Below are 21438 nucleotides of genomic sequence, written 5' to 3' on the forward strand. Positions count from 1 at the left end.
GCTCCAGCTCCTCATCATTTTATTGACCTGATCTCCTTTTGATCAAAGTTTAATAATGCTCGTAAGTAAAATTGATGGCGATACTGATTGTTGATGAAACACTGCTAAATATTGATTTTATAGCCTAAATCAGCTACAGCCTTGTATTTGCATACATGTACCATTATATACTAAATATAATGATGAAACATTTTTGCAATATTCTTAGTAAACTGATATTTGTATGAACTTACTTTGGGAGGCAATTCATTCTTGTCGAGATTTACTAGACTGTGACAAACTACAGGACCTGAAGGCTTGACTTCATTTGCATTTTAATCATTATAAGATTCTCCAACACCTGCTTCCAAATTAGCCATGTCATTACGCTTTGGCAAGGTTAAACCTTCAGTCATACTGACAAACAAAAACAAAAAAACACTCTCTCTTTAGATGTGACTAGAAGTCAAGGGTTGTCGTTTCTCTTACCCCTTTAGGAGTGGTTATTCCTTTAATCCTCTGTTCCCTGTAACTTTACAAAGCAGCCAGTGACACTGAGTCTGTAATGATTGCTGCACTCAACCATGAAACAAAGAAACAGCGTCTGCCTGGTGGAGGATGGGAGGTGAGCCATTGAAACAGCCAGTCCCTCCATGGCTGTGTCGAAATAAAACGCAGCCAGGCAGAGCCTTGAAATAGCCTCCTCAGGAAAAAAAAAAATGTTAAGAGAGCACAGTCTAATGCGTTTTATGATAAATACCTTAAAAGTGTGAGTAATGAGAGGAGTGAAGGAATTGGCAGGGGGTTCTCATGAAACCTCAGCTGTGTGATGATCAGCCAATAAAAAGTCCCTCCAGGGTGATTAATCTGACCAACGGTTGGTGACAGCCACGTGGATTGAAAAGATGTACGGGGAAAAAGAAAGATAAAAAGAAAAAGATAAATGGAAAACATGCACATTTATCCAAAATTACCCTTTACTGCCGGATTTTATACAGACCACATTACTGTAATTTTTTCACTATATACTGAATTTCATTTCCATATATTTGTTTATAGGTTGGATACATGTACAGAGAAAGTCTTCTCATCTGTTAAACTGTCACCACCTTGATGCATTCACCCATCTTTGACAGTGACTGATGAACAGTGAGTTGACTCTCTTTGTCTGCTCAGAAAAATATACTTAACATAGTTTCTATCAACATCATAACCTTTCCTAATTCAATGAGCATTGCTTATAAACATGATTTAGAACTGATGACATGAATCAGACGTCAGTTGCAGAAAATAGTGCATTACTTCTATTTATGGTCTCAGAGGCTCCAGCTGTAAAACACATTTAAAGACAATGGACTTCTATTATTGTCTATTAGTGTTGACAGTACTTTTCACACAACACTACCCTGCAAAATACCAAATAATGTGAGTAGTCTATATGTATTTCTGTCCTACAGACAAGAGGAATACATATATATGCTCATATAACATATAAAACATGAAATATTCCTTTATTTAGCGTATTATGCTTTATGGTCTTTTCTGTATATTTCAAATTCAGTGTGCAAGCCCAGTTTGTGACAAAAGGAAAAGGTACCACATTATTATTAAAGGCAATGTCAGATGATAGGTTGCAAGGGCATGCAAAGGTTAAGATAGGTCTTCTCTAAGATGCTCTCACATCAGTGTTGTTCCCCACATATATTTATTTGTAAAGTTTAACGGTTTAAAGGCTTTTTTACAAACTGCAAAACTTGTGCCCACAGATGTTCTACAGCTTATGTCTTTATTAGCGCTGTGGATACAACAGTAATACTCTGCAAATGATGGCGTGAAGTTAAAGTGCCTACATTGAATTTGACAGAGGACATTTTTCCCACTAATCCAGGAATGTACAATAGTTCAATAAATCTTGCTGTGCATTTCATTGTTCAAGCAAAATTCTTAATAATAATAAATAATTCCAGTTTCTCACATTGTTTTTTCTCAACATAAAAGTGTGCCTACAGTGAGCATGTTAAGAACAAAATTGCATATTATAGTTTTACTCCACTGAACACATTATAATACAGACAATCATATGTCCCTAAATAAGCTGCCCCATGGTCATGGTTTAGCATTGTGCTTTTTATCCAGCAGCAGCCGCACTGCCGGTCAAGCCTCCCACATCTAGCAAAGTGTCTGGACAATATTCAGTCAGTGAATCACAATGACTTTGCACAGTTACACAACATAGATTGCACTAAAGTTAAGGGCGATAAGTTAAGTATTCTTATTATTAACAGCTGAATTCATCCATAAGGGAGAATAAGGTCCGTGTACATGTTCATGAATGTAACTCAACCCTTCTTTGGTTCACAGATACACTAAAAGACATTGTGATTGTGATACATTATGATATGATACAGCAGAGTTTCCAAATATGAAGGAGTATACATTGCAAATGGAACAGATTTGCAGATTACCTATTCACAATTATAATCTCTCGATATAAATAAAGTGATTATTCTATTACATATTATACTGTATGGTTGATTTACATATAGGATCTTCTCACTGTAAAACGTGGACACATTTGGCACAAAGGCAATGTAACAATACTATACACAATCTACACAAAAATCTCTAAAAACACAGCACTCAAGTACAGTAACTGTTACAATGACTGTGTTATATATTCCCACTTACGTAATATCAAAGGGAAGTAACAGCTAGGTTACAATATGGCGGTGCATCTGGCTTGATAATTACATAGACAACATGGAGCACCAATAGTCAGAACATCATATTTATATTAATACTATTTATGTCAATGCTGTAAGGTTCCCCACGTTGTGCTCTGTTACTTGTGAAAAAATACTTTGATCACATTCTGTTTTTAATACCGATCTTCATATAGTACAACAGTAAAATTACACTTTTATAGCTGCTGTATGACAGAATCGTCAGAGTGCTCAGGAATTCTTGCTTTTTCATATTTACATGAAAAGGAACCTCATCACATTGACATTATATATGTTCGTTCCACACTTAACATATGATTTAGCAAGAATACCAGTGTGCTTATGTGATTCTCTCAAGCTTTGACTTATGTCCGTTTTATTCAGATAACCCGTTGTGCAAATGTTTTAAATATATGTCATTGCTGCTAAAGACAGAAGAGACAGAGAAAAGACACACAGGGCATATTATTATTTGTTGTGCATTGTCAGAAATGACCTGTAAGCAGAAATCTGAACATCTGTATAAGACAAAAGGGACATGAAGCCAAGCTCTAGGCTCTCCAGAGTCAGTAAATACAAATGTTTGGGGTTGGGGTTGGGGGGGGTTGGGGGGGTGGGGGGGGTGGGGGGGGGGGGTTGGCTTTACAATACAGGTGTGGCTCTTACAAGTCATGCCCCAGTCGCTCGATCTCCTCAATCAGGAAGTCAATGTCTGACCTGGTAGCAGCAGGGTTGGAGATGACCATGCGGAAGAAGTTGACCTTGTCTCCTTGCGGCTGGTAGCCCACCATCGTAGTCCCAGACTCCATCATCATGGCCTTGATCTTTGGGGCCACCTGTTGTGGAAAACATAGAGTGTTACCATCCAAACTCTGCAAAACACAAGCATGTGTGCACACACAACTGCGCTTTATTTTACCGTAGGAATCCCTGAATCTAAGCAGATACAATAAAAACCTGTCTGAGAGGGCAGGGGAGCTAGAAACAAAGCTTAAAAAGCAGATTAATGAGTCATTACCTTGTGCAACCTCTCCCGCCTCTCTTCACCATCAGGTAAGCCTCGCAGGCTCAGTGGAATGTACCAGAAGCAGACGTTGGTGTGCTGCGGCTGATAAGAGGAAATGGGAACAACATTTGTAATGAGCGCCAAATATAAAGTGCCTACTATAATTTCAGCTTTTCTTGTCAACATGTCAGCAATGCAAAATGACCCAATCAATCCTAAAACCAAGTTAAGATATTAAATGTATTGTTGGAGCCATTCATCGCTAAAAAAAAAGCCAGGTGTTGTGCAGGTGTGTAAAGCAGAAAAGCTCAGATAAGTATAATAAAGACAGTTTTCCTCCGTTGTTCCAGCAGATCATCTTTAGTATCAAGTGAATTCTGATTTATATTTATCTGATAGCTCAGTACAGTGAATATTCATGTGTTCATTTGAAAGATATTTGCAATTTATTTGCAATAATGACCTCACCTCTCCGTTAAACACCATCTCGAAGCCCTCTCTGTTTTTTATCTTATTGTAGAGGTACGCTGACAGATCCAGGCACTTGTCAATATGCTGCTCAAATCCTACTGTTCCCTTTAGGTAGAATTAAAAAAACAATATGGAGTTGTTACCATTGTATTTTAGATACGGCAGCATCACTGATAAAGGCAACGAATAACATATGGGTCTAGATAAATGCACACCTTTGCCTTCCACATGAGCCAGAACTTAAAGATATCAACATGCCGGCCGCACTGAATGGCCTTGTCGCCTGTGTCGTATGTAACATCGTACTGTTTATCTGGCTGGAAGAGGTAGCCAGCACACATGGAGTTGCAGCCTTGTAGTAATCCCTGAAATGGAAAAAAATTGTGATGAGAGATAAACAGGACAGTAAAGCAGAAAATTGTTTGTGTGTGCGTGGGATTGTGATTATTTGTGTACACGTGCAGTGGCAGTGTGTGCAGCGGGAAAGTGAAAAACATTCTCACCCTCTCCCTAACCAGAATGGCAGAACACTGCAGTGGCACTCCCATCATCTTATGAGGGTTCCAGGTGACTGAGTTGGCCCTGCACAGATATTGAAACAGTAAAAGCAGCTCTGTGAGCGTGTACGTCTGGGAACAGATGTGGTAATCTTAGAAGTACATCGACATTTTCAATTTCATTCCAATATCCATGCATGAGCCTTGTGAAAGGCATGGTTTGAAATATCTGTGGTCATTGAGCTGAGTACAAATTTGAAATTTTACACTTTTTTTGGCCCTCATTTCAAAAGGGCATTACAGCAAATCACTTTTTCACTTTCATGTTGATTAGGGACTTGGGGCACCCTGGTCGCCAAGGGGCAAGGCAGGCAACATAGACATCAATTAGAACGATACCGAAGTGGAAGCGTTCTCTCTTCTTACATCTCAAAACAGCGTTCTATCCCATGAAGTATCTGATATTACCTGTTTGCATTCATCATGTAGTCGGATGTGTCCCATTGACAAAGGCTGGGGCTTGTCAAGCAGAGAAGGGAGGAGCATTTTTTTGGACGTTAGCACATGTGCATTGTGGATAGTCCTGGTATCTTTGACAAGTGACTTGCTATAGCTAGCTACAGACAAGTGTACTTGTCAAGCTGCCCTTGACTCAGCTTCCACCTCTCTGAGATCAGTTATGATATTGCACGCATTCGCATTTGTGGATAAGTGACAATCACTCATTGAGATGGTGGTTAGTGGGTGGGAATTTAAAAAAAAAAACGTGATAAAGATAATAATAATTGACCTTATTTGCAATTGGAGGCGTCCTATCAACAGTTTTACAGCCATCTTTTTAATAACGGTGGTCTATGGGGAAAATGTTTTTTGGGCAACAGGGATTATGTTTTTTTAGTTGCAACACCACGAGTCACCACTGAGACAAATTGTAACAGCGCCGTTGTATCCAGCATATTTTCTCAAGCTACTCTAGAGCCACAAAAGACATTATACAACCATCACAGGCTGAGCAGCACTGTCTGTGACAAGTAAACTGAACTTGATGTTTAAAATCAGCGGCGTGTGCTTTTAAAAAATGAGTTGTGTTCTTTTACCTCTCCACTCCGTTCAGCTTGTGTCTGTGTTTTCTGGACATCAGCAAACCTCCTCCCCAAGCACCCTGCACAGGACACAACATACTTATTACAGCACAGATTTATTAACTAATGGTGATGCTAATTACACTGCTTTAACAGGAGGCTGATATCTACAGCTGTTGTTATTTTTTTGTATTGAAGATTATCAATATTGTCTTACATCCACATGAAGCCACATATTGTACTTTTCACAGATGTCTGCAATTTCATTGATGGGATCAAAGGCTCCGTAGACGGTGGTTCCAGCGGTAGCATTCACAAACATCGGAACATACCCCTGCAAACCAAAAGCATGGGGGAAAAAAAGAGAAATTGGCTGAAATTCTGGGCTGAATTCAAGTTGTTATGCTCTTTTCCTCCCAGTGATTGTTGACATCAAAGAGATGGGCTAAAACACATTTCTCAAATAATGCACTCTTCCTGTCTGCGCCTATTGTTGGGGCATAATTGCTTTCCAATTTCTTCTAGTCTGCACATCACTTTGCCTTTGAAGCATTACTTCCAGGAGAGGTACTTAAGACCAGGGCAGCATCACATGTGAGCAGACAGAAGCATTAACCTTATTGAAATAACTTTGCTGTTCTGGCGCTTCCTTCTCTACAAGTAAAATCCACGGCTCTACAAATGTTTTTTATTGTATGGAGTCAATGACAGAAGCAAATAAATAAGCTAGTGGGGACGATGTCTGAGTCACTGTTGCTGACATTCACCTTTTGCTTGGCCTCTATTACTTTGGCTTCCAAATCAGCAGGAATGACTCTCCCTCTGGAAAAGAAGATGAAAACATGATCCAGATATTTTGATCTTTTACCAGGATGTGTGCATGTAGGTTAAGTATAAAGCAAACCTCTCATCTGTGTTCAAAAGGATCAGGTTTTCTGTTCCAAAACCCAGAGCCGCACTGGCTTTCTTGATGGAATAGTGGCTCTGCAAAAACAGATGGTGATCAGTCACAATTCAGGCCGAAATGAAATAAAATGTTCACTTATGATACTGATTTTACTTGTCAAACTCAATGTAACTGTACTACAGTGTAGGACTAACATGCTCTGAAGTGAAGAGGACCAGTCTGGGTGCAGCTGCCATGCCTTTGGTTTTGACTTCAGGAAAAAACTTGTATCTGGCAATCATCACACTGTACATGTTGGAGATTGCTCCTCCTGCAGAGACAGTGGAAAGTACACTCACTCAAATATTTTAATAAAGTACAATTTTGAGGTACTTTTATTTCACTTCAGGACGTCCATTCTATTCTACTTTATACTTCTTCTCAGTGACACTTGTGCTAAATGGAGATTCTGCAGCAACGTCCGTATCTGGAGGCCATCCAGGAAGAGTCAGAGCAAGAAGATGAAATCAGAGGAAGCAAAACAGGAGAAGGTGAGGCGTATTTTCCAACTCAAGTGGGTGTGGACACAGAGGAGGTAATGGCAGAAGATGAGAGTGAAGAAGAGGAAGAGGAAGAGGAAGGTGATGTTCCGCTGAGGGTTTTCAGACCCAGGCGACTTTCTCGTTCCTCCAGCCAAGAGAATTTAGTTCAGATGCCACCTGCTAACAATCACCAGGAAGAAACGCACAATTTCTCAGTTGTGCACAATTGTGCGTTTTTACTCCACTAGATCGTACAAGCAAGCTTTAGTCACTTGTTACTTTGCAGATTCAGATCAAAACAAAACGTAATTGAGAAATAAATTATGATGTATCAAAGGATGCTACCAGACAGCATATAAGTAAGTTAAAATTAATTAGTTAGTTAAAAGATGGCTCATGGTGCCATTCCTGCTTGTTCAACAGTTTGGCTCTTACCTGGAGAAAATATTCCATCACCCTCTCTGTCAGGCCAGCCAATGATTTCTCTCATCTTTTTCAGCGTCAGTTGCTCCATCAGTACAAAGACAGGGGCGATCTCATAGGTAAACCTGGCACAAACCAAAAAAATAATAAAAATCAGACCATATAGTAAAAGCCAAGGGAACCTCTCTTTCATTGCAAATTGAGCATACGGTTTAATCTTTACCTTGTATTTGTGTTTAGTTGTGTGTTAATTGAACAATAGTATATGATTAATAGAGTTTTCTCACCGCAAAATGAATTCAATTTCACCTTAAAGACAGCAGGAGAGACTGATGGGATCAATACGAAATACAGTGATATTTAACAACAGGCATTTGTATACTCTAATTTTATAGCATGCTCACTGAGCATGTTGCTATCTCTGTATGAATGGAGCAGATACAGCCCTCTGTGCACAGTCACACTTCAGTGACAACATCATCTCGTTGTTGCTGCAGGGAAATGAGACAGAAAATACCACACAGTCGTCTTGGGCTCATTGATAGAGCATCAGGAGTTGTGATGAGGTGTTTTTTTTGCAGAAAAGTAGTAAGAAATTTGATGTTTACCCAGTGAGAATATTCAAAATATAACAACAATGTACCTTTAATTGGATTAATGTTTATCGTAAACATTCCAGAAAGACTAAGATGGCCTGCTGTTACATTCACAAAGCAAAGTTGGTTCAGGTGCCTTAAATCTTGTCATTGCAGGACTGTTTTTCACACTTTAACCTCTTGAAGTACAGTATATATTTTTGTCTGTATCATCAAAGTACATTAAAGTCCCCTCTGCCTCAGAGAGGAGTCGATTTGGAATTACAGCAAAGACCGGCTCATCCATCTTCTCCAGACCAATATGCTTCTAATTGCATAAGTATCTGTCTATTCATGCAAAGAAAGTAAATGAATCAGTGGAACATTACAGAATGCCGCATTGTGCCCCACAGCATCTTGAGCACACGGTTCTTATATAGAGAGGGAAAAAATAAACAAGTCAGATGCCACTTCGCCGATGTTGCACATTAATTTCACCGCATTCATTCATGCAGACAACACTCACTCATTCTGATTATGTAAGACCTGAATGTGACTGTCAGTCTATTAGTGTCAGTCAATATCTGCCAGGGGTAATTACGGTTGATGGAGTAATTAATAAAGGTAAATTACAAGTATGTAAGCAACCTCCACCCTGTGGTTCAAGTCATCCACTGTGATGTTGCCAACAAAACACAAGCTAACTCCTTTGAGATGGAAGCATGTGAAACACAGACTGATGACTGAAGGAAGAAGACCATAGGAAACAGGTCTGAGGACTGTTAATATAGGTTTAAGATTTTCAATAGAGACTTGTAATAAAGGTTTAAACTAGCATGACATCTGAATCCTTCCTTGTGTAGGTTTTACAAACTGTATTAATAGTTATAAAAGTATTTACCAATGCTTTATAGATCAGTTATAAGCCATTAATAAGAAACTTTGGGGTTGGAAGGTGGTTAGAAATACCTTTTTGTTGGCGTTAATCATTTCTATTTGTGAGTAATGCTGTTATTCATAAGTTGTTAATGAATCAAATTCAATCCAGATCCTCTGCACACCTTTTCTACAAGATAAATGGTCATACAGCCTAATCAGTGGAAGGGATTTTTCACATGGCGACAAAAAATTTGTTCTTATTAATGGCTCATAATTGATCCATAAAGCATTTGTAAATTATTTATAAACTTTACGACGTTACAACTTATAACCCCATTATAAAGAGTGAATTTTTAGAACCTCGTACTGAAATTGTCTCACAAAGTGTTTCAACTATTTGCACATAGATTTACTGTGATACTACATGTTATATTTACAGGTTTTCCCTGTTCAATGGTTAAGATTTTTTACAACATTTGATCTTTATTTAATTGTTTATGGTAATAGGAATGGGAGTAGGAATTGGAAGCACAGTAAGAACGAACCTCTTGGACCTCTTGCCCACCAGGGAGCCCCAGATCTCTCGTTCAAGTTTTACCTTCTTATTTCATCACCATCATCCAATAGCTACTGGTTCATGAGGTACACTTGTACAACAAAATGCAATCAGAATGCAACAACCCTGCAATAAGTTTTGCTCAACCATCATTTACATAGCTACATTAGGGAGCAGAATATTGCAAACACTTCTAAATGTGACTCTGCAAACTACACCCCTCTAAAACAGTATTCACAGCAACACTGCATTACATTCAGAAACATATGTTGTATTGCAGGGCTCCTGTACTGGTCTGCATAATAGTAGAGATGTACCTAAAGTATAGGGCAGTGTACATTAAAGTCATTGCTGGGTCGTGGTCATTGTTGCTCATACTGTGTACAGATGGTCTGAGGGGAAGAGGCTTTTTTTTCCCCTCCTGGCATTGTTATGTCACAGGAACTAGCATTACATGAAACAAAGACACCATGTAAACTGTGAATGTGAATCAATATGCAATTTAGTTTGCCTGCAGGGCTGAATTATGTGGCCACAGCCTGTGCGCAGGCCAACATCGACAATACTGCGGGGGAGTAGCTGCACAAATGTCTTCTTTTTGTGCCTTTTATTTTCTTGCTTGATTGACAGTCTATTAGAACATGCAGGGTATTCTTCAGGCAAAGACAGTAATTACTGTATGTCACTTTAAGTGTTCGTCTCACTCAAAGCCTCTCCTACATGGGCCGGTAAAAAAAAACAATGAGTACAAATAAGCTTATAAAAATTTATTAAATTAAATGACCCTAATCACCTCCACGATGGATCTAATTCTTATTACTTCATCTCAGTCATTATCTGCATGACTGTATTTATAGAATGCAGAGATTATTTAAGGAACTACCTGATCAGGGACACTGTATCACAGAACTCACATGTTAGTGTTGGCTGTAGAGGTAAGCCACTCTCCCGCCAGCCCAACGATGTCTAATCCAGTGGACAGCTGGTTAAAGAACCTGGGGTGACCTGCCATTGATAGAGAGACAACAAAGCCACATAATCCCCAGAAAACAATTCATCATTTGAGAGAGAAAAGCCTTATCTGTAATCATTACATTGGCATGTAAACTAATGAGAGTTATTGATTGGAGCAGGCCACGCTGCGCCTTCAGGCCTCTTACCTGTTCTTACTCCATATTTCAGGGTGTCCCTGCAGTCCACCAGGATCTGCTCCAGAGACTCGGGCTGGTCGGAGAGCTCCAGGTTGAAGCCCTCCATGCCCTCCAGCAGCTGGTGGGGGTGGTGGAAGTCCAGCACCTTGGTGGATCTGTCGAAGGTCTTCCGGATGTAGTTGGTGAGGATTTCCACGACTTCCAGCAAGAACTGCATGGTTTGCTCCTCTCCATTTTTAGCAGGCAACAGATCTATAAAATAAAACACATCCTTTAAATCAGTGTTTGCTTGCTCTTGTGGTTTATCTAAGAATCTAAAGATTCCTTTCATGCTGAGAATTTTTACAATTCTTTCTCACAAATTACTGTTAAATTCGATGGTGACCTCTGGGTTTCTCAGCAGGCTGATAATTACTTTTTCTTATTTATTTTGTGCAACTCTCGCCACAGTTTTTTTTTAAACCTTGAGGAATAAATACCCATGCACCACCAAATGCATTAAAGGTAGCTTGTTTCATGATAACCAAGTATAGAATTATTTTTGCACAACTTCCATGTTTGGTTATTAGAATCCAGATTAAAAATCCCACACATTCTTGGACTTTATTTCATATTTTATGTTATATGCATCATGTTTAATCTTAAATGGAAATGATTATTCATCTGCATCGTTCTTCTCAAACTCACCTCTGGCGAACAGATTAGAGAAATCCGTCTCTGTGCGTCTGAAACGCGCTTCTCCGCCGCTGTTGTCGCAGGACAGCAGGTTCTTGGCTGTGCGCTCCTTGAAGGAACTCACAATCCTGCTCCTCTCCTCCAAACTGTTGTTCTTCTGCAAAAATCCTAAACGGTTACAAGAAGAAGAGGAGTCCGGTGGATGGTTACACTTCCCATACATGTTGAGAGCTGCAGCTTTTTTTTTTCACACCACCAGGCCCACTAATAGTTCTTCTCTCCCATTTCTTTCTTTATCTCCTATCTCTCCCTCCCTCTCTATCTACGGGGATCTACACTGAACATTCTGTCTTTGTATGTGTGTATGTGTGTAGGTGTGTGTGTGTGTGTGTGTGTGTGTGTGTGTGTGTGTGTGTGTGTGTGTGTGTGTGTGTGTGTGTGTGTGTGTGTGTGTGTGTGTGTGTGTGTGTCTATGAGAAAAGGATCCTATGCTGCACTGGGAGTCCTATTTATGGGCGGAGGGCTCTGTGGGAGGTTGTGCCCGGTGACATCAGCACCAAACTCCAGCCAGGCAAAAACACATCGCTGTCATGTAGCGGCTGTAAATTCTTATTGAAGCTCCTCCGATAGTGCGCACTTCACTGGGCAGGAAACATCACAAGTAGTATAAGTAGTAGAATATAGTCCACAAGTAAATAATACAGAAATCCCATTTATTTTTTCTTTCATTGTATTTTACAGCTTTATTTATAATCCCGAGTAATTAAATGGCCTTAATGAAACCAGCGGAACGTGTCGGTCAAAAATAGAAAAAATGTGCTGCTCACTGTTGCATGACATTCACCATTATGGGGGATGTCAGTCCGTCCTTGGTTAGTATTGTATGAGACTGGAATAGACTCTCCAAAGTGGAAAATCCATCCTGCATAATTCCCTCTTCTATTTCATCAACTCCAGCTCAGAGTTGAATTGATGCTTTTGGGCATTTATTTTTTGGTTAAATTACCAAGCTCAGATGTGAGGGGGTAATTTAATCAGCTGAATAATATAAATATCAGCTAAATGGTTCATCCTTGTTTGAGTAATATTTTAAAATCCTATTCGTCCAGTAAGTAATTCGTGTTGTTTTCCATTGGGTCGTCGGTAAAAATGATGCAGGCCATGTAGCCAACAGTGATGCTTCTGGGCACTGAAACCCGAGATTGTATCTCCCCCTCACAATTCTTCTGTTTTTGCATAATGTATCAGAAAATAAAGGGAAAATACGAACTTACCACATATCTTCATTCCCAATTTTCTAGTACATCCATGAGCAACTCCACACCAAGCGTCATAGCCTAAAAATTATTTTTTTGTAAAAAAACAAACAAAAACAAAACAAAAAACAATTACATGGCATTAGAGATGCATAAAAAATCCTATCGGTGCACATTTTTATGTTGAACAATTGAATGCTGAAAATAAATGGTATGAGGTGGAGTAAAATAGCCACCGTGGGTGTCTGGTGTCTGGGGATTATTTGAACATTTAGACGCACTCCCCGGGCCCCTGGATCTGGATTAGCCTATTTCCACTATATGTAGGCCTAACCGTTCATGACCTAGGCCAGGACTTAAAATTAATTAGCCGTTTGGGATCCACGCCAGCCAAAAGATCTAAGTGAGTGAAAAGATGCTGGTTAAAATGCAAGCATCAGTAGACACGAGCCGGCTGCCCGGTGACAGATAGAGAATTACTGTGTTATCAAGGGCTTCCAGCCAGAGAGGGGATGGGGCACCTTGGATGGGAAGCATAGACGAAATCCTCAAAAGCAGTAATTTAGAGGAGGAGGGGGTGGGAGGGTAGGCGTGGGAGGAGGATAGGTGGGGGGGGGGGCAGTTCCATTCCCACATCCCAATTTAACCCTTGCTTTGGATCATTAGATAAATCATTGCCCTGCTCAGTTCATTGGATGCACTTTAACTCAGTCCTCACAATGATTTTTTTTTTAATTTTCCAGGCAAGAGGAAATTAGATGGGCAACAAGGAGAAAACTAAAAAAAAACTGAAAATGGGAAGAAAAGAACAGATGCGCGGGCAAATCATTCAGAGCAGATTTGTAGGCTCCATTTGCAGAGCTGCAGCTGGAAGGCTAATATAGGCAAACCTTTTTATTTCTGCATGGGCCCAACATAACTATAATCACTGCTTTTCATCAGACACACGTTGATTCACAACGTAAAGCCATTCCACTGTTAAAATAAAATATTGGTGAGAAGAAATATTCATGTTTACACTCTGTAGAAATATAAATGCAGGAGTTCTTCATTTCTAAAAGCTCAAATTGTCTGATAACCGCACCTCATGTGTCAGGAGCACATCTACACCTGTAACATGAATTCAGACTCTATTCACTGGGAGAATCAGGCTTGTTTTTGCTACCAGCTGACAATGAAAGGACCGTGGTCTCCACAGTGCCCCTTCTTGAAGGCTACAATGCTTAAGTGTGCCATTAGGGGCAATTTAATGTATGGATGAATTAACAGGCACTTGAGGGGCAATTTTCATTTTTCCATGCAGGCACTTTATTCTGCCAGAGCACATTTAGCCAAAACAATGAAAAAAAAGAAGAAAAAAAAAGAGGAAGAAAAAAATATGAATGCATTAACACACCATCCCTAGTAAAAATAACAATAACAGTAATAATAATAACAACAACATTAATAATAATAACAATCATTTGTAACTTTTGTTAGGTTAATAAATATTCTTTTTTCTTTTAGCATTTCTGGTAAGATGGTGGTGCAGCCTCGAGCTTGTTTTCCAGGCTAATTGCCCTCAGTGTAATGTTAGTAGAGCACATCAGTTTTGACAGCAGCATTCGTCTGTCACGCAGACGCCCGGAGGTCCGTATGGGGAATGAAATGCAGCGGTGATTTGTGGCGAAGGAAGCTTTCTCAAATGGCAGCGGATTTTTTCTCTCTCTCTCTCTCTCTCTCTCTCTCTCTTTCTCTCTCTCTCTTTCTTCCTCGATGAAAATGATTAATGGCATCGTCCACAAAGTAAATAGCACACGTGAAACAGCATTTTATCTGTGATGGACCTACTTGAGCCCGGTGGTCGTAAATTTGTCGAGTTGGGATCCGGTTCGCCGCCAGAGGAGGAGGGTGCAGACGCCGCCATCGCTCCCGAGACCCTGTGCCAAAGTCCTCACCTCAAAAAGCCTGGTCACTTTTCTTTTTTTCTTTATTCACCCCCAAATCTTTTTTACTATCCAAGATGAAAAGTGAGGCTCACTGTTAGAGAGAAAGAAACCCCATAGGAATGTGCAGTATTTCAAAAAAAAAAAAAAATGTGTTGTGCTTTAACCCTGAAAGAGATGCTCAACTTGGCGACACAGACCTGTAGACGACAAGGGCACAATCTGTCTCACAAGTTGAGATTCAGTTGGTCGGCACAGGGTACGAAAATAAAAATAATAAGTCGTGGATGACAAGTTCAGTCTCAACTATTCACTGGGAAAAGGGAAAGAAAATCCCCAGTGCACCTAATTTAACCATTTAATAGCCGCTGACAGGAGCCCATTATTTCACCATCATATCTTGATCCTGCTCTGGATGGATGATGGTTAACAGCCACCAGGGAGCTTCATGTTTGTCATCCTCATAATAAATGGCACATGCCTAATTGTTGTAGCTAGGGCTCTAAAAAAAAAAAAAGGTAGCCTATCAGATCCTCAGAATTGGCACACATATTGAATATGTGGTGGTAAGGCCACATGCAAAATTAAAAAAAAACAAAAAAAAATCACAAAGAGCAGATTAATTTGGCCTAAATGATCACCAGTATCCTCGCTTTAGCTTTACAAACTTGCCAGACAAATATCAGTTCAAGGTGAATGTTGCATTGTTGACAGTGATGCGGGTTAAAGTCACAAAGAGGACGCACATCCCTCTCTACAAACACGAGACATGAGAGTAAACAGCATCAACAGTGTCTATATACATTTGAATCCACAGACAAACTACAGGTCAATTATGGCACTGACCTTATTTTACGGGGAGTAAACAGTATAAAACACCTGTTAGAGCTTCTCCAATGACAATAAAGAGAGTTCATTCAGTTTTCACTTGTTAGAAATTAATAAAGCCACTTACCGTGATTGTGTGTATCCAGGTGAACAGGTGCAGTCCAAGGCGGAAAAAAAAAACCGAACAAAGTGAATTTACCCCCAAATTAAGTCCTGGAGGAGAGGCTGCGCTTTTTTGGTACACTCCAAGCAGAAGAAGAAGATGAAGAAGAAAAAACAGACCCGAGCTTCAGTTCTCCACTAGATCCAAATCAAGGTGACCTTGCTTTTGTTGAAGTGGGTATGATTTGCTGACATTTAGAGCAAGCCTTGTCTGTTTATTGTCATTGCGCACGAATGAGTCACGGGAAACAGAAGCCCACCTCCACCGGTGCTGCATATTTGTGGAGCAGACCCGTCTGCAGGCTGTCTGCAGGTTTGACACTGAACGGCGCCGCTTTCGGCCCCTGAAGTGTGACTTTTTTCTTTTTTTTTTTTGGAAGTGATGATTGTCTCCGGGATCTATATAGCTCTGGTTTGAATCCTGGTCACGAACGTGGACTTGAAGTTTGATGATATGAGCAACACATTACGTGAGGAGGGATTGGGATCGAAGAGGGGAGGGGGTGGTGGTGGTGGTGGTGGGGACCGGTTTTGTTCTTGTGGAAAAAAACAAGAGGAGAACAGTGAAGGGGCGCAATCATGAGCCTAAATACTCCTTTAATTGTTTTTATTTATTTATTTCTCCCCAGTCCAATCACGTGAATGATTTTGTCATCTTGGCATTATACAGATCAATAACAAACGCTCGCAGATAATCTCAACGTTATCTTGTTATTAAATCCAGAATATTCACCTGTCACAAACATCTTATTTTTACACTTTCTCTGCGGGAGATTGGTGTGACATGCTCAAAAATGTAGCTTGCGACACAGTGAGAGGGCGAAAAACCGAGATCCACAAGGTGGCAGTGAGAAACCAAGAATGACTCCTGCAGGAGCAGAGCACAAATGGGCCATTCCAGAAATACTTCATGAAACTAATTATAAACCGACCCATTAATCTGGAACATGTCACCATCATACATGAACACAGGGACATGCGTGGACATGCACAAGAGACAGCCAATCACAAGCAAAGATCACCCTCTCTTAGGTTGCAGTAGATTTGTTAGACTCTGGTGATGGATCAGTATGAATCTGATCAAAGGTTTTATCACATGTTAATAACACAAAGTGTAATTTACACATACTGAAGGTATTTGAGACTGCAGTGTTTTTCAGCACCGGACAGCTCCGCATGCTGCTCATGTGTTCCTGCCTTTAAAGGATTCAGTCCTCTGTTCTCTAAAGACTGTCAGAGATGGAGTTAGGGGATGAATTGAGCTGTGGGTCACTATTGACCCCCTGGTTCCTCCCTCTACAGACCCCAGAATTGCTGTGGGACAGTTAGGATTCTGTCATTTGACTCAAAATTTAGTTCAAGTCATAAAGACTAGATTTTGACACTGGGCCCCTCTATGAGACAGGACAAGGTAAAAGTGCGGGACCTGCCTCAAAGGACAAACTCACATGCTCATATGTACACTAAAGCATAATTGGCTGTTTTGACTAATTGGTCCTCCTATCTACACTTGTCTTGCAGAGATCCCTTCTCAATGTAAATGATGAGACAAAATCTACAGTCCTATTTGTATGAAAAATGAATTTTACTTCCAGACAAAGATAATATGAGGCTTCACAGCCTGTGTTAGTTAAATCAAGTGGGATTCTTCCAAAGTTACTGTCATTCTATTAAAAAAAAATCCCTCTTTGATTCGACAGGAAACACTGTCCGTGGAAACACAAAGAGATCAATTTTTACAGTATGGACAGAAGGAATACAATCACCAAGAAATCATTGTACAATAACTGATGTCAATGTACATATGGGGCAATTAATGAAATAACCAACAAAAAAAAAAAAAAAATTATCAACTACCTTGATGGTATGGGGCTGCTGGAATTTGCCTACTTTGCTCATGTGGTAATCCAACCTTTTGTACAATCAATAGTCATCACAACAAATGTATTTCTCCTCATCGCACATCTATTGTATACATATTCACTCCCGTGAGGTCTTTGCAAAAAAACACACACAAGCAGATTTTCAGACATTTGTCTCTGAGTTGCAAAGGAGCGGTATTAAAAAAATACAACAAAAGATGTAAAAACCAAAAGGAAAGGGGGTGGGATTGATTTTCAGCAGTAGCTGTATGAGACTGTCCACAAGATGGGGTATGATCCAAACCTAGAGAGAGTGTGTGTGTGTGTGTGTGTGTGTGTGTGTGTGTGTGTGTGTGTGTGTGTGTGTGAGAGAGAGAGACAGAGAGAGAGAGAGAGAGAGAGAGAGAGAGAGAGAGGAGGAGGGGAGACTATTCCTGTATTTGTGACAGTGATTGTTTTTAACTGTTTCAAACTGTGGAAAAAGTCTAATTTGAACATGTCTAATGGTCTGAATTGTCAGTGACTGAGAATAAGCCTGTGAAAGAAATTAGAAATTTCCTTGAGGGAACAAACATTGCCTGGTTCTGTTCTTATTCCTGTGTGAGCCTGCAACTGTCAGTGAATTGCAAGAGCATGCGCAAATTTGGCTTTAAACACAATAAGTATGCCTTGAGTGTAAAATACTTCATGTAGCAATTTGCACAAACAAATAGATACATTAAATTTAGGTGGCACAGATTCATTGTGATCACTGAAATCAAAGTTAAATTCCAAAATCGAGAATATAGGCAACTATTCAATAACTCAGCCTCTAGCAAACAGGCACCTGCTGAGAGAAGACGCATGCTGATGACGTATGACTCTTAACCCAGAGCTCAGCGCTGAGGATTAACAATAAAATGGGCTAACGCTGCACTGTGTGAAAAACCCCTGTTTGATCTTGTTAAAGCAGGCAAAGCTGTGATACCATCAGGAGCAATCTTCTGTGACCATTTCAGGTCTGTAGCCAGAATTTTAGAAGAGCTGAGGCCACGAGTCCGAGACAACGCCCCTCTTCATCCCCTTCTCCAAAACCAAAAAATAAAGTCTTTAAAATTTCTTATATTTCTTTCTCATATTTGATTCAGTCAGTAAACAGTTTAACTGGTAATATCTGACAACAAGAGAGACACAATACTAAGTACTTACCAAAGAATGAATGATAGGATGGAAGATATCTATGAATTGACCATTTTCTTTGTGAGTTATTCCTGTTTACCTCTAAATCACCTGATGAGCAATGACTTTTGACCTTTGACCACCAAAATCTAATCAGTTCGTCATGAGTCCAAGTAAACATTGGTCCCAAATTTGAAATTCCCTTAAGGCATTACTCAGATATTACCTCCATAAAGGCAAAACCATGTTTTGTGAGGTCACCCTGACCTTGACTCCGAATCAATCGGAGTACAAGTACAAGTCAACCAATCACGATATGGCTACAAACCAACCAACCAATCAGAATAGAGGCATGAATCATCAGAATGCGGCTAAAAATCAACCAATCAGAATACAGCTACAGACCAAACGATCATAATATGGCTACAGACCAACCAAAAAATCAGAAAAGGGCTAAAAGCCAATAAGAATACAGCTACAAATTAACCAACCAATCAGAATACGGCTAAAAATCAACCAATCCAAATATGGCTGAATTAACCAACCAACTAACCAATCAGAATACGTCTACAAATCGACCCATCAGAATACGGCTACGTATTTGTGCTAAATTTGAAAGGATTCCCTCGAGGAGTTCCTGAGATATTACATTCACAAGGCCTAAATCTTGTTTTGTGAGGTCACTGTGACCTTGACCTTCGACCACCAAAGTTACATGAGAGTCTCTCAATAGTGAGAGAAAACATAACATTTTGCCACTAGGAGGTGCTCAGAACAAACTAAAGAATGAACAATAACAAACTGGAACAAAGCCGTTCTGTTTAAGAATCACTGTTTGTGGTTTGCCGTTGATAAACTAAAGTAAAAACTTAGCAACTACTTGTAAGTTTGGCAGGGCGATGCTTTATTTTACTTGATGGCACAAGAATATCATAAGTATTGGTAAGATAATCAGAGTGGGGGAAGAACTGTACCTTCTTTTTACTCCTTTATACTTATTTGACACAGTGCTACTATATTTTACAGACAAACTGTAATGTCAGATTGTATGATACACTGTTTGTAAAATTGTTATACTCAATCAAATGCAACATTAAAATGCTGCTTACACATGAATGCATCAGTAATAACAATAAAAATAACTTAATAACGTCATACTGCCAGGTGAGATTCAACAGCAATTTGAACATTTTTACTTTTGATACCTATAAGTGCACGTTGCTGATTTTGTGCTTTTGAAGTTAAAGTTGCATTTTAAATGCAGGACAGGTAATGCCAGATTGTCATCAACTTTTCATTCTGACAGCAGCAACCAATTAGCTTAGCATACACTAACCAGCACTGTTTTTTAATTGATTAAGGAAATGATATATCAGTCCAGTCTTCATGCAAGTGAAGTTAAGCTAACTGTAGCTGCTAGCTGTTGTAGCTGTGCAGCGCTGTATTGTGTTATTTGACGACAAGGAAAGAGTGATTTCATGTCATTGTAGAGAGAATAACACAAATATATGGGAACACAATCAAGGCAAATATACATAAATAAATTCTACTTTTTTAAAGACAGAAATGTTCCTTGTTAATTTGAGGTCCACAAAAACATAACTTCTAAATAAGGTTTAAGCTCAAAGAGGGTCAAGGACAGAGTGTAAACAAGGTTGGATCCTGAATGCTTGGGGGATGAAAACACATCCACGGGGAGTAGCTGGTTCAAGTACTGGCACTGCGTTGTATTACTGGGCGTACACTGTGAAGCTATGTAAATGCTTATCTGCATCTAAACATATTTATGTATTCAATAAAGAGATGGAAATCAGTTATGAAGAAAAACCACGTTTTAATTACACTTTAATCACTGTGTACTGATGTATAAAACATGGAGCCCAGCGTGAGACTGACTCTGTCTGACCCCTTACACATAAATCTCCATTCAAGAGTCGCCATTTTAATCAGAACTGGCATGAAATTTCATCTTTATCACAACACTTTTATATGTCTAGAAATAACAAGTCAAAGTTAGAATCCAATTTAACAATTTTTCATGGTTTAAATACCCAATACCCCATTTTTCCCTTAAAAGCCAATTAAAATATGCAAAAGTACAATCCTTTAATTTTCTCATAAAAATGTAAATTACTCAAAATGGCTGGTTACAATGAGAGGAATTATTTAACAATGAAAAATAAATCTTCATGAAATTATGATGAAATTATGAAGCAATGACATCTCTGTCTTTGGTAAAGTAACAAATGTAGGCTACATTAAATAAACTAAAAAACAACAGGGATTTTATGTATTTTCATTTGTTGTGCTTTGCAAAATAGGATGAGATGCAATATGAGGTCATCTTGATTACACAACAATAATAGGAGGTTTATTGTCTTTGACTGAATGAGTCTGTTATGTTGTCTTAACCACTGGGTATAGTTTAAATGGGTCTCCTGTGAGACATGAAAACCCCCTATCACCTCTCACAGCTGCCTACACTTAAAGCTCCTCTGTAGAGGAGTTACATGTGCCAGAAACTAGAAAGCTACTGCATGTTAATTTGTAGTAAGTCCAGGGTAGATGTCGAAAGTACGAATCACTTTACTGATTCACATCGTTTTGTTTAGTTGAGTTCAAATATTTGTAGTCATTGACTATGGAGTTTGTTTACTTTTACCTGTGCCAAGGAATCAAATCTTTGATTAAATACACTTGTATATACAACAAGTAAGTGAACACATACTGTTCATAATGATGATGCGTTCATTGTCTTTAGTTCTGTTGCAACAAGTCCAAATTAAATGACAAAATACATTG

The 21438-nt window shown here is 39.4% G+C and overlaps 1 protein-coding gene across 3 annotated transcripts; it reads right to left on the reverse strand.

Moving 5' to 3' along the window:
* Positions 1–1665: 1665 nt before the first annotated feature.
* LOC130178101 (glutamate decarboxylase 1) lies at positions 1666–16175 on the reverse strand. 3 transcript variants are annotated; one of them, XM_056390215.1, is made up of 17 exons: positions 15582–16175; positions 14532–14694; positions 12720–12782; positions 11458–11613; positions 10780–11022; positions 10534–10624; positions 7622–7734; positions 6860–6975; positions 6663–6742; positions 6526–6580; positions 5976–6092; positions 5774–5838; positions 4683–4761; positions 4395–4544; positions 4177–4284; positions 3721–3810; positions 1666–3538 (listed from the first exon to the last, which is right to left on the reverse strand). In XM_056390215.1, the coding sequence occupies exons 2-17, from the start codon at positions 14605–14607 to the stop codon at positions 3365–3367; spliced, it is 1776 nt and encodes a 591-aa protein (XP_056246190.1). In that variant the 5' UTR covers positions 14608–14694; positions 15582–16175; the 3' UTR covers positions 1666–3364. The 3 variants fall into 3 exon arrangements, with proteins under 3 accessions (XP_056246190.1, XP_056246189.1, XP_056246191.1); XM_056390214.1 differs by having other exon boundaries at positions 14532–14720; XM_056390216.1 differs by lacking the exon at positions 14532–14694.
* Between the last annotated feature and the right edge of the window lie 5263 nt (positions 16176–21438).

The sequence above is a fragment of the Seriola aureovittata genome, chromosome 11 (assembly GCF_021018895.1).
Source record: "Seriola aureovittata isolate HTS-2021-v1 ecotype China chromosome 11, ASM2101889v1, whole genome shotgun sequence".
NCBI classification, from domain to species: Eukaryota; Metazoa; Chordata; class Actinopteri; order Carangiformes; family Carangidae; genus Seriola; species Seriola aureovittata.

What these genes read in the sequence shown, in the direction of transcription:
- LOC130178101 (XM_056390215.1), bottom strand. Translation starts at nt 14,607, where the DNA reads ATGGCGGCGTCTGCACCCTCCTCCTCTGGCGGCGAACCGGATCCCAAC. An exon ending in CTTTTGAACACAGATGAGAG is followed by an intron (nt 6,581 to 6,662) that starts GTTTGCTTTATA and finishes CTTCTTTTCCAG; the next exon opens with AGGGAGAGTCATTCCTGCTG. An exon ending in TAATAGAGGCCAAGCAAAAG is followed by an intron (nt 6,093 to 6,525) that starts GTGAATGTCAGC and finishes TTTGGTTTGCAG; the next exon opens with GGGTATGTTCCGATGTTTGT.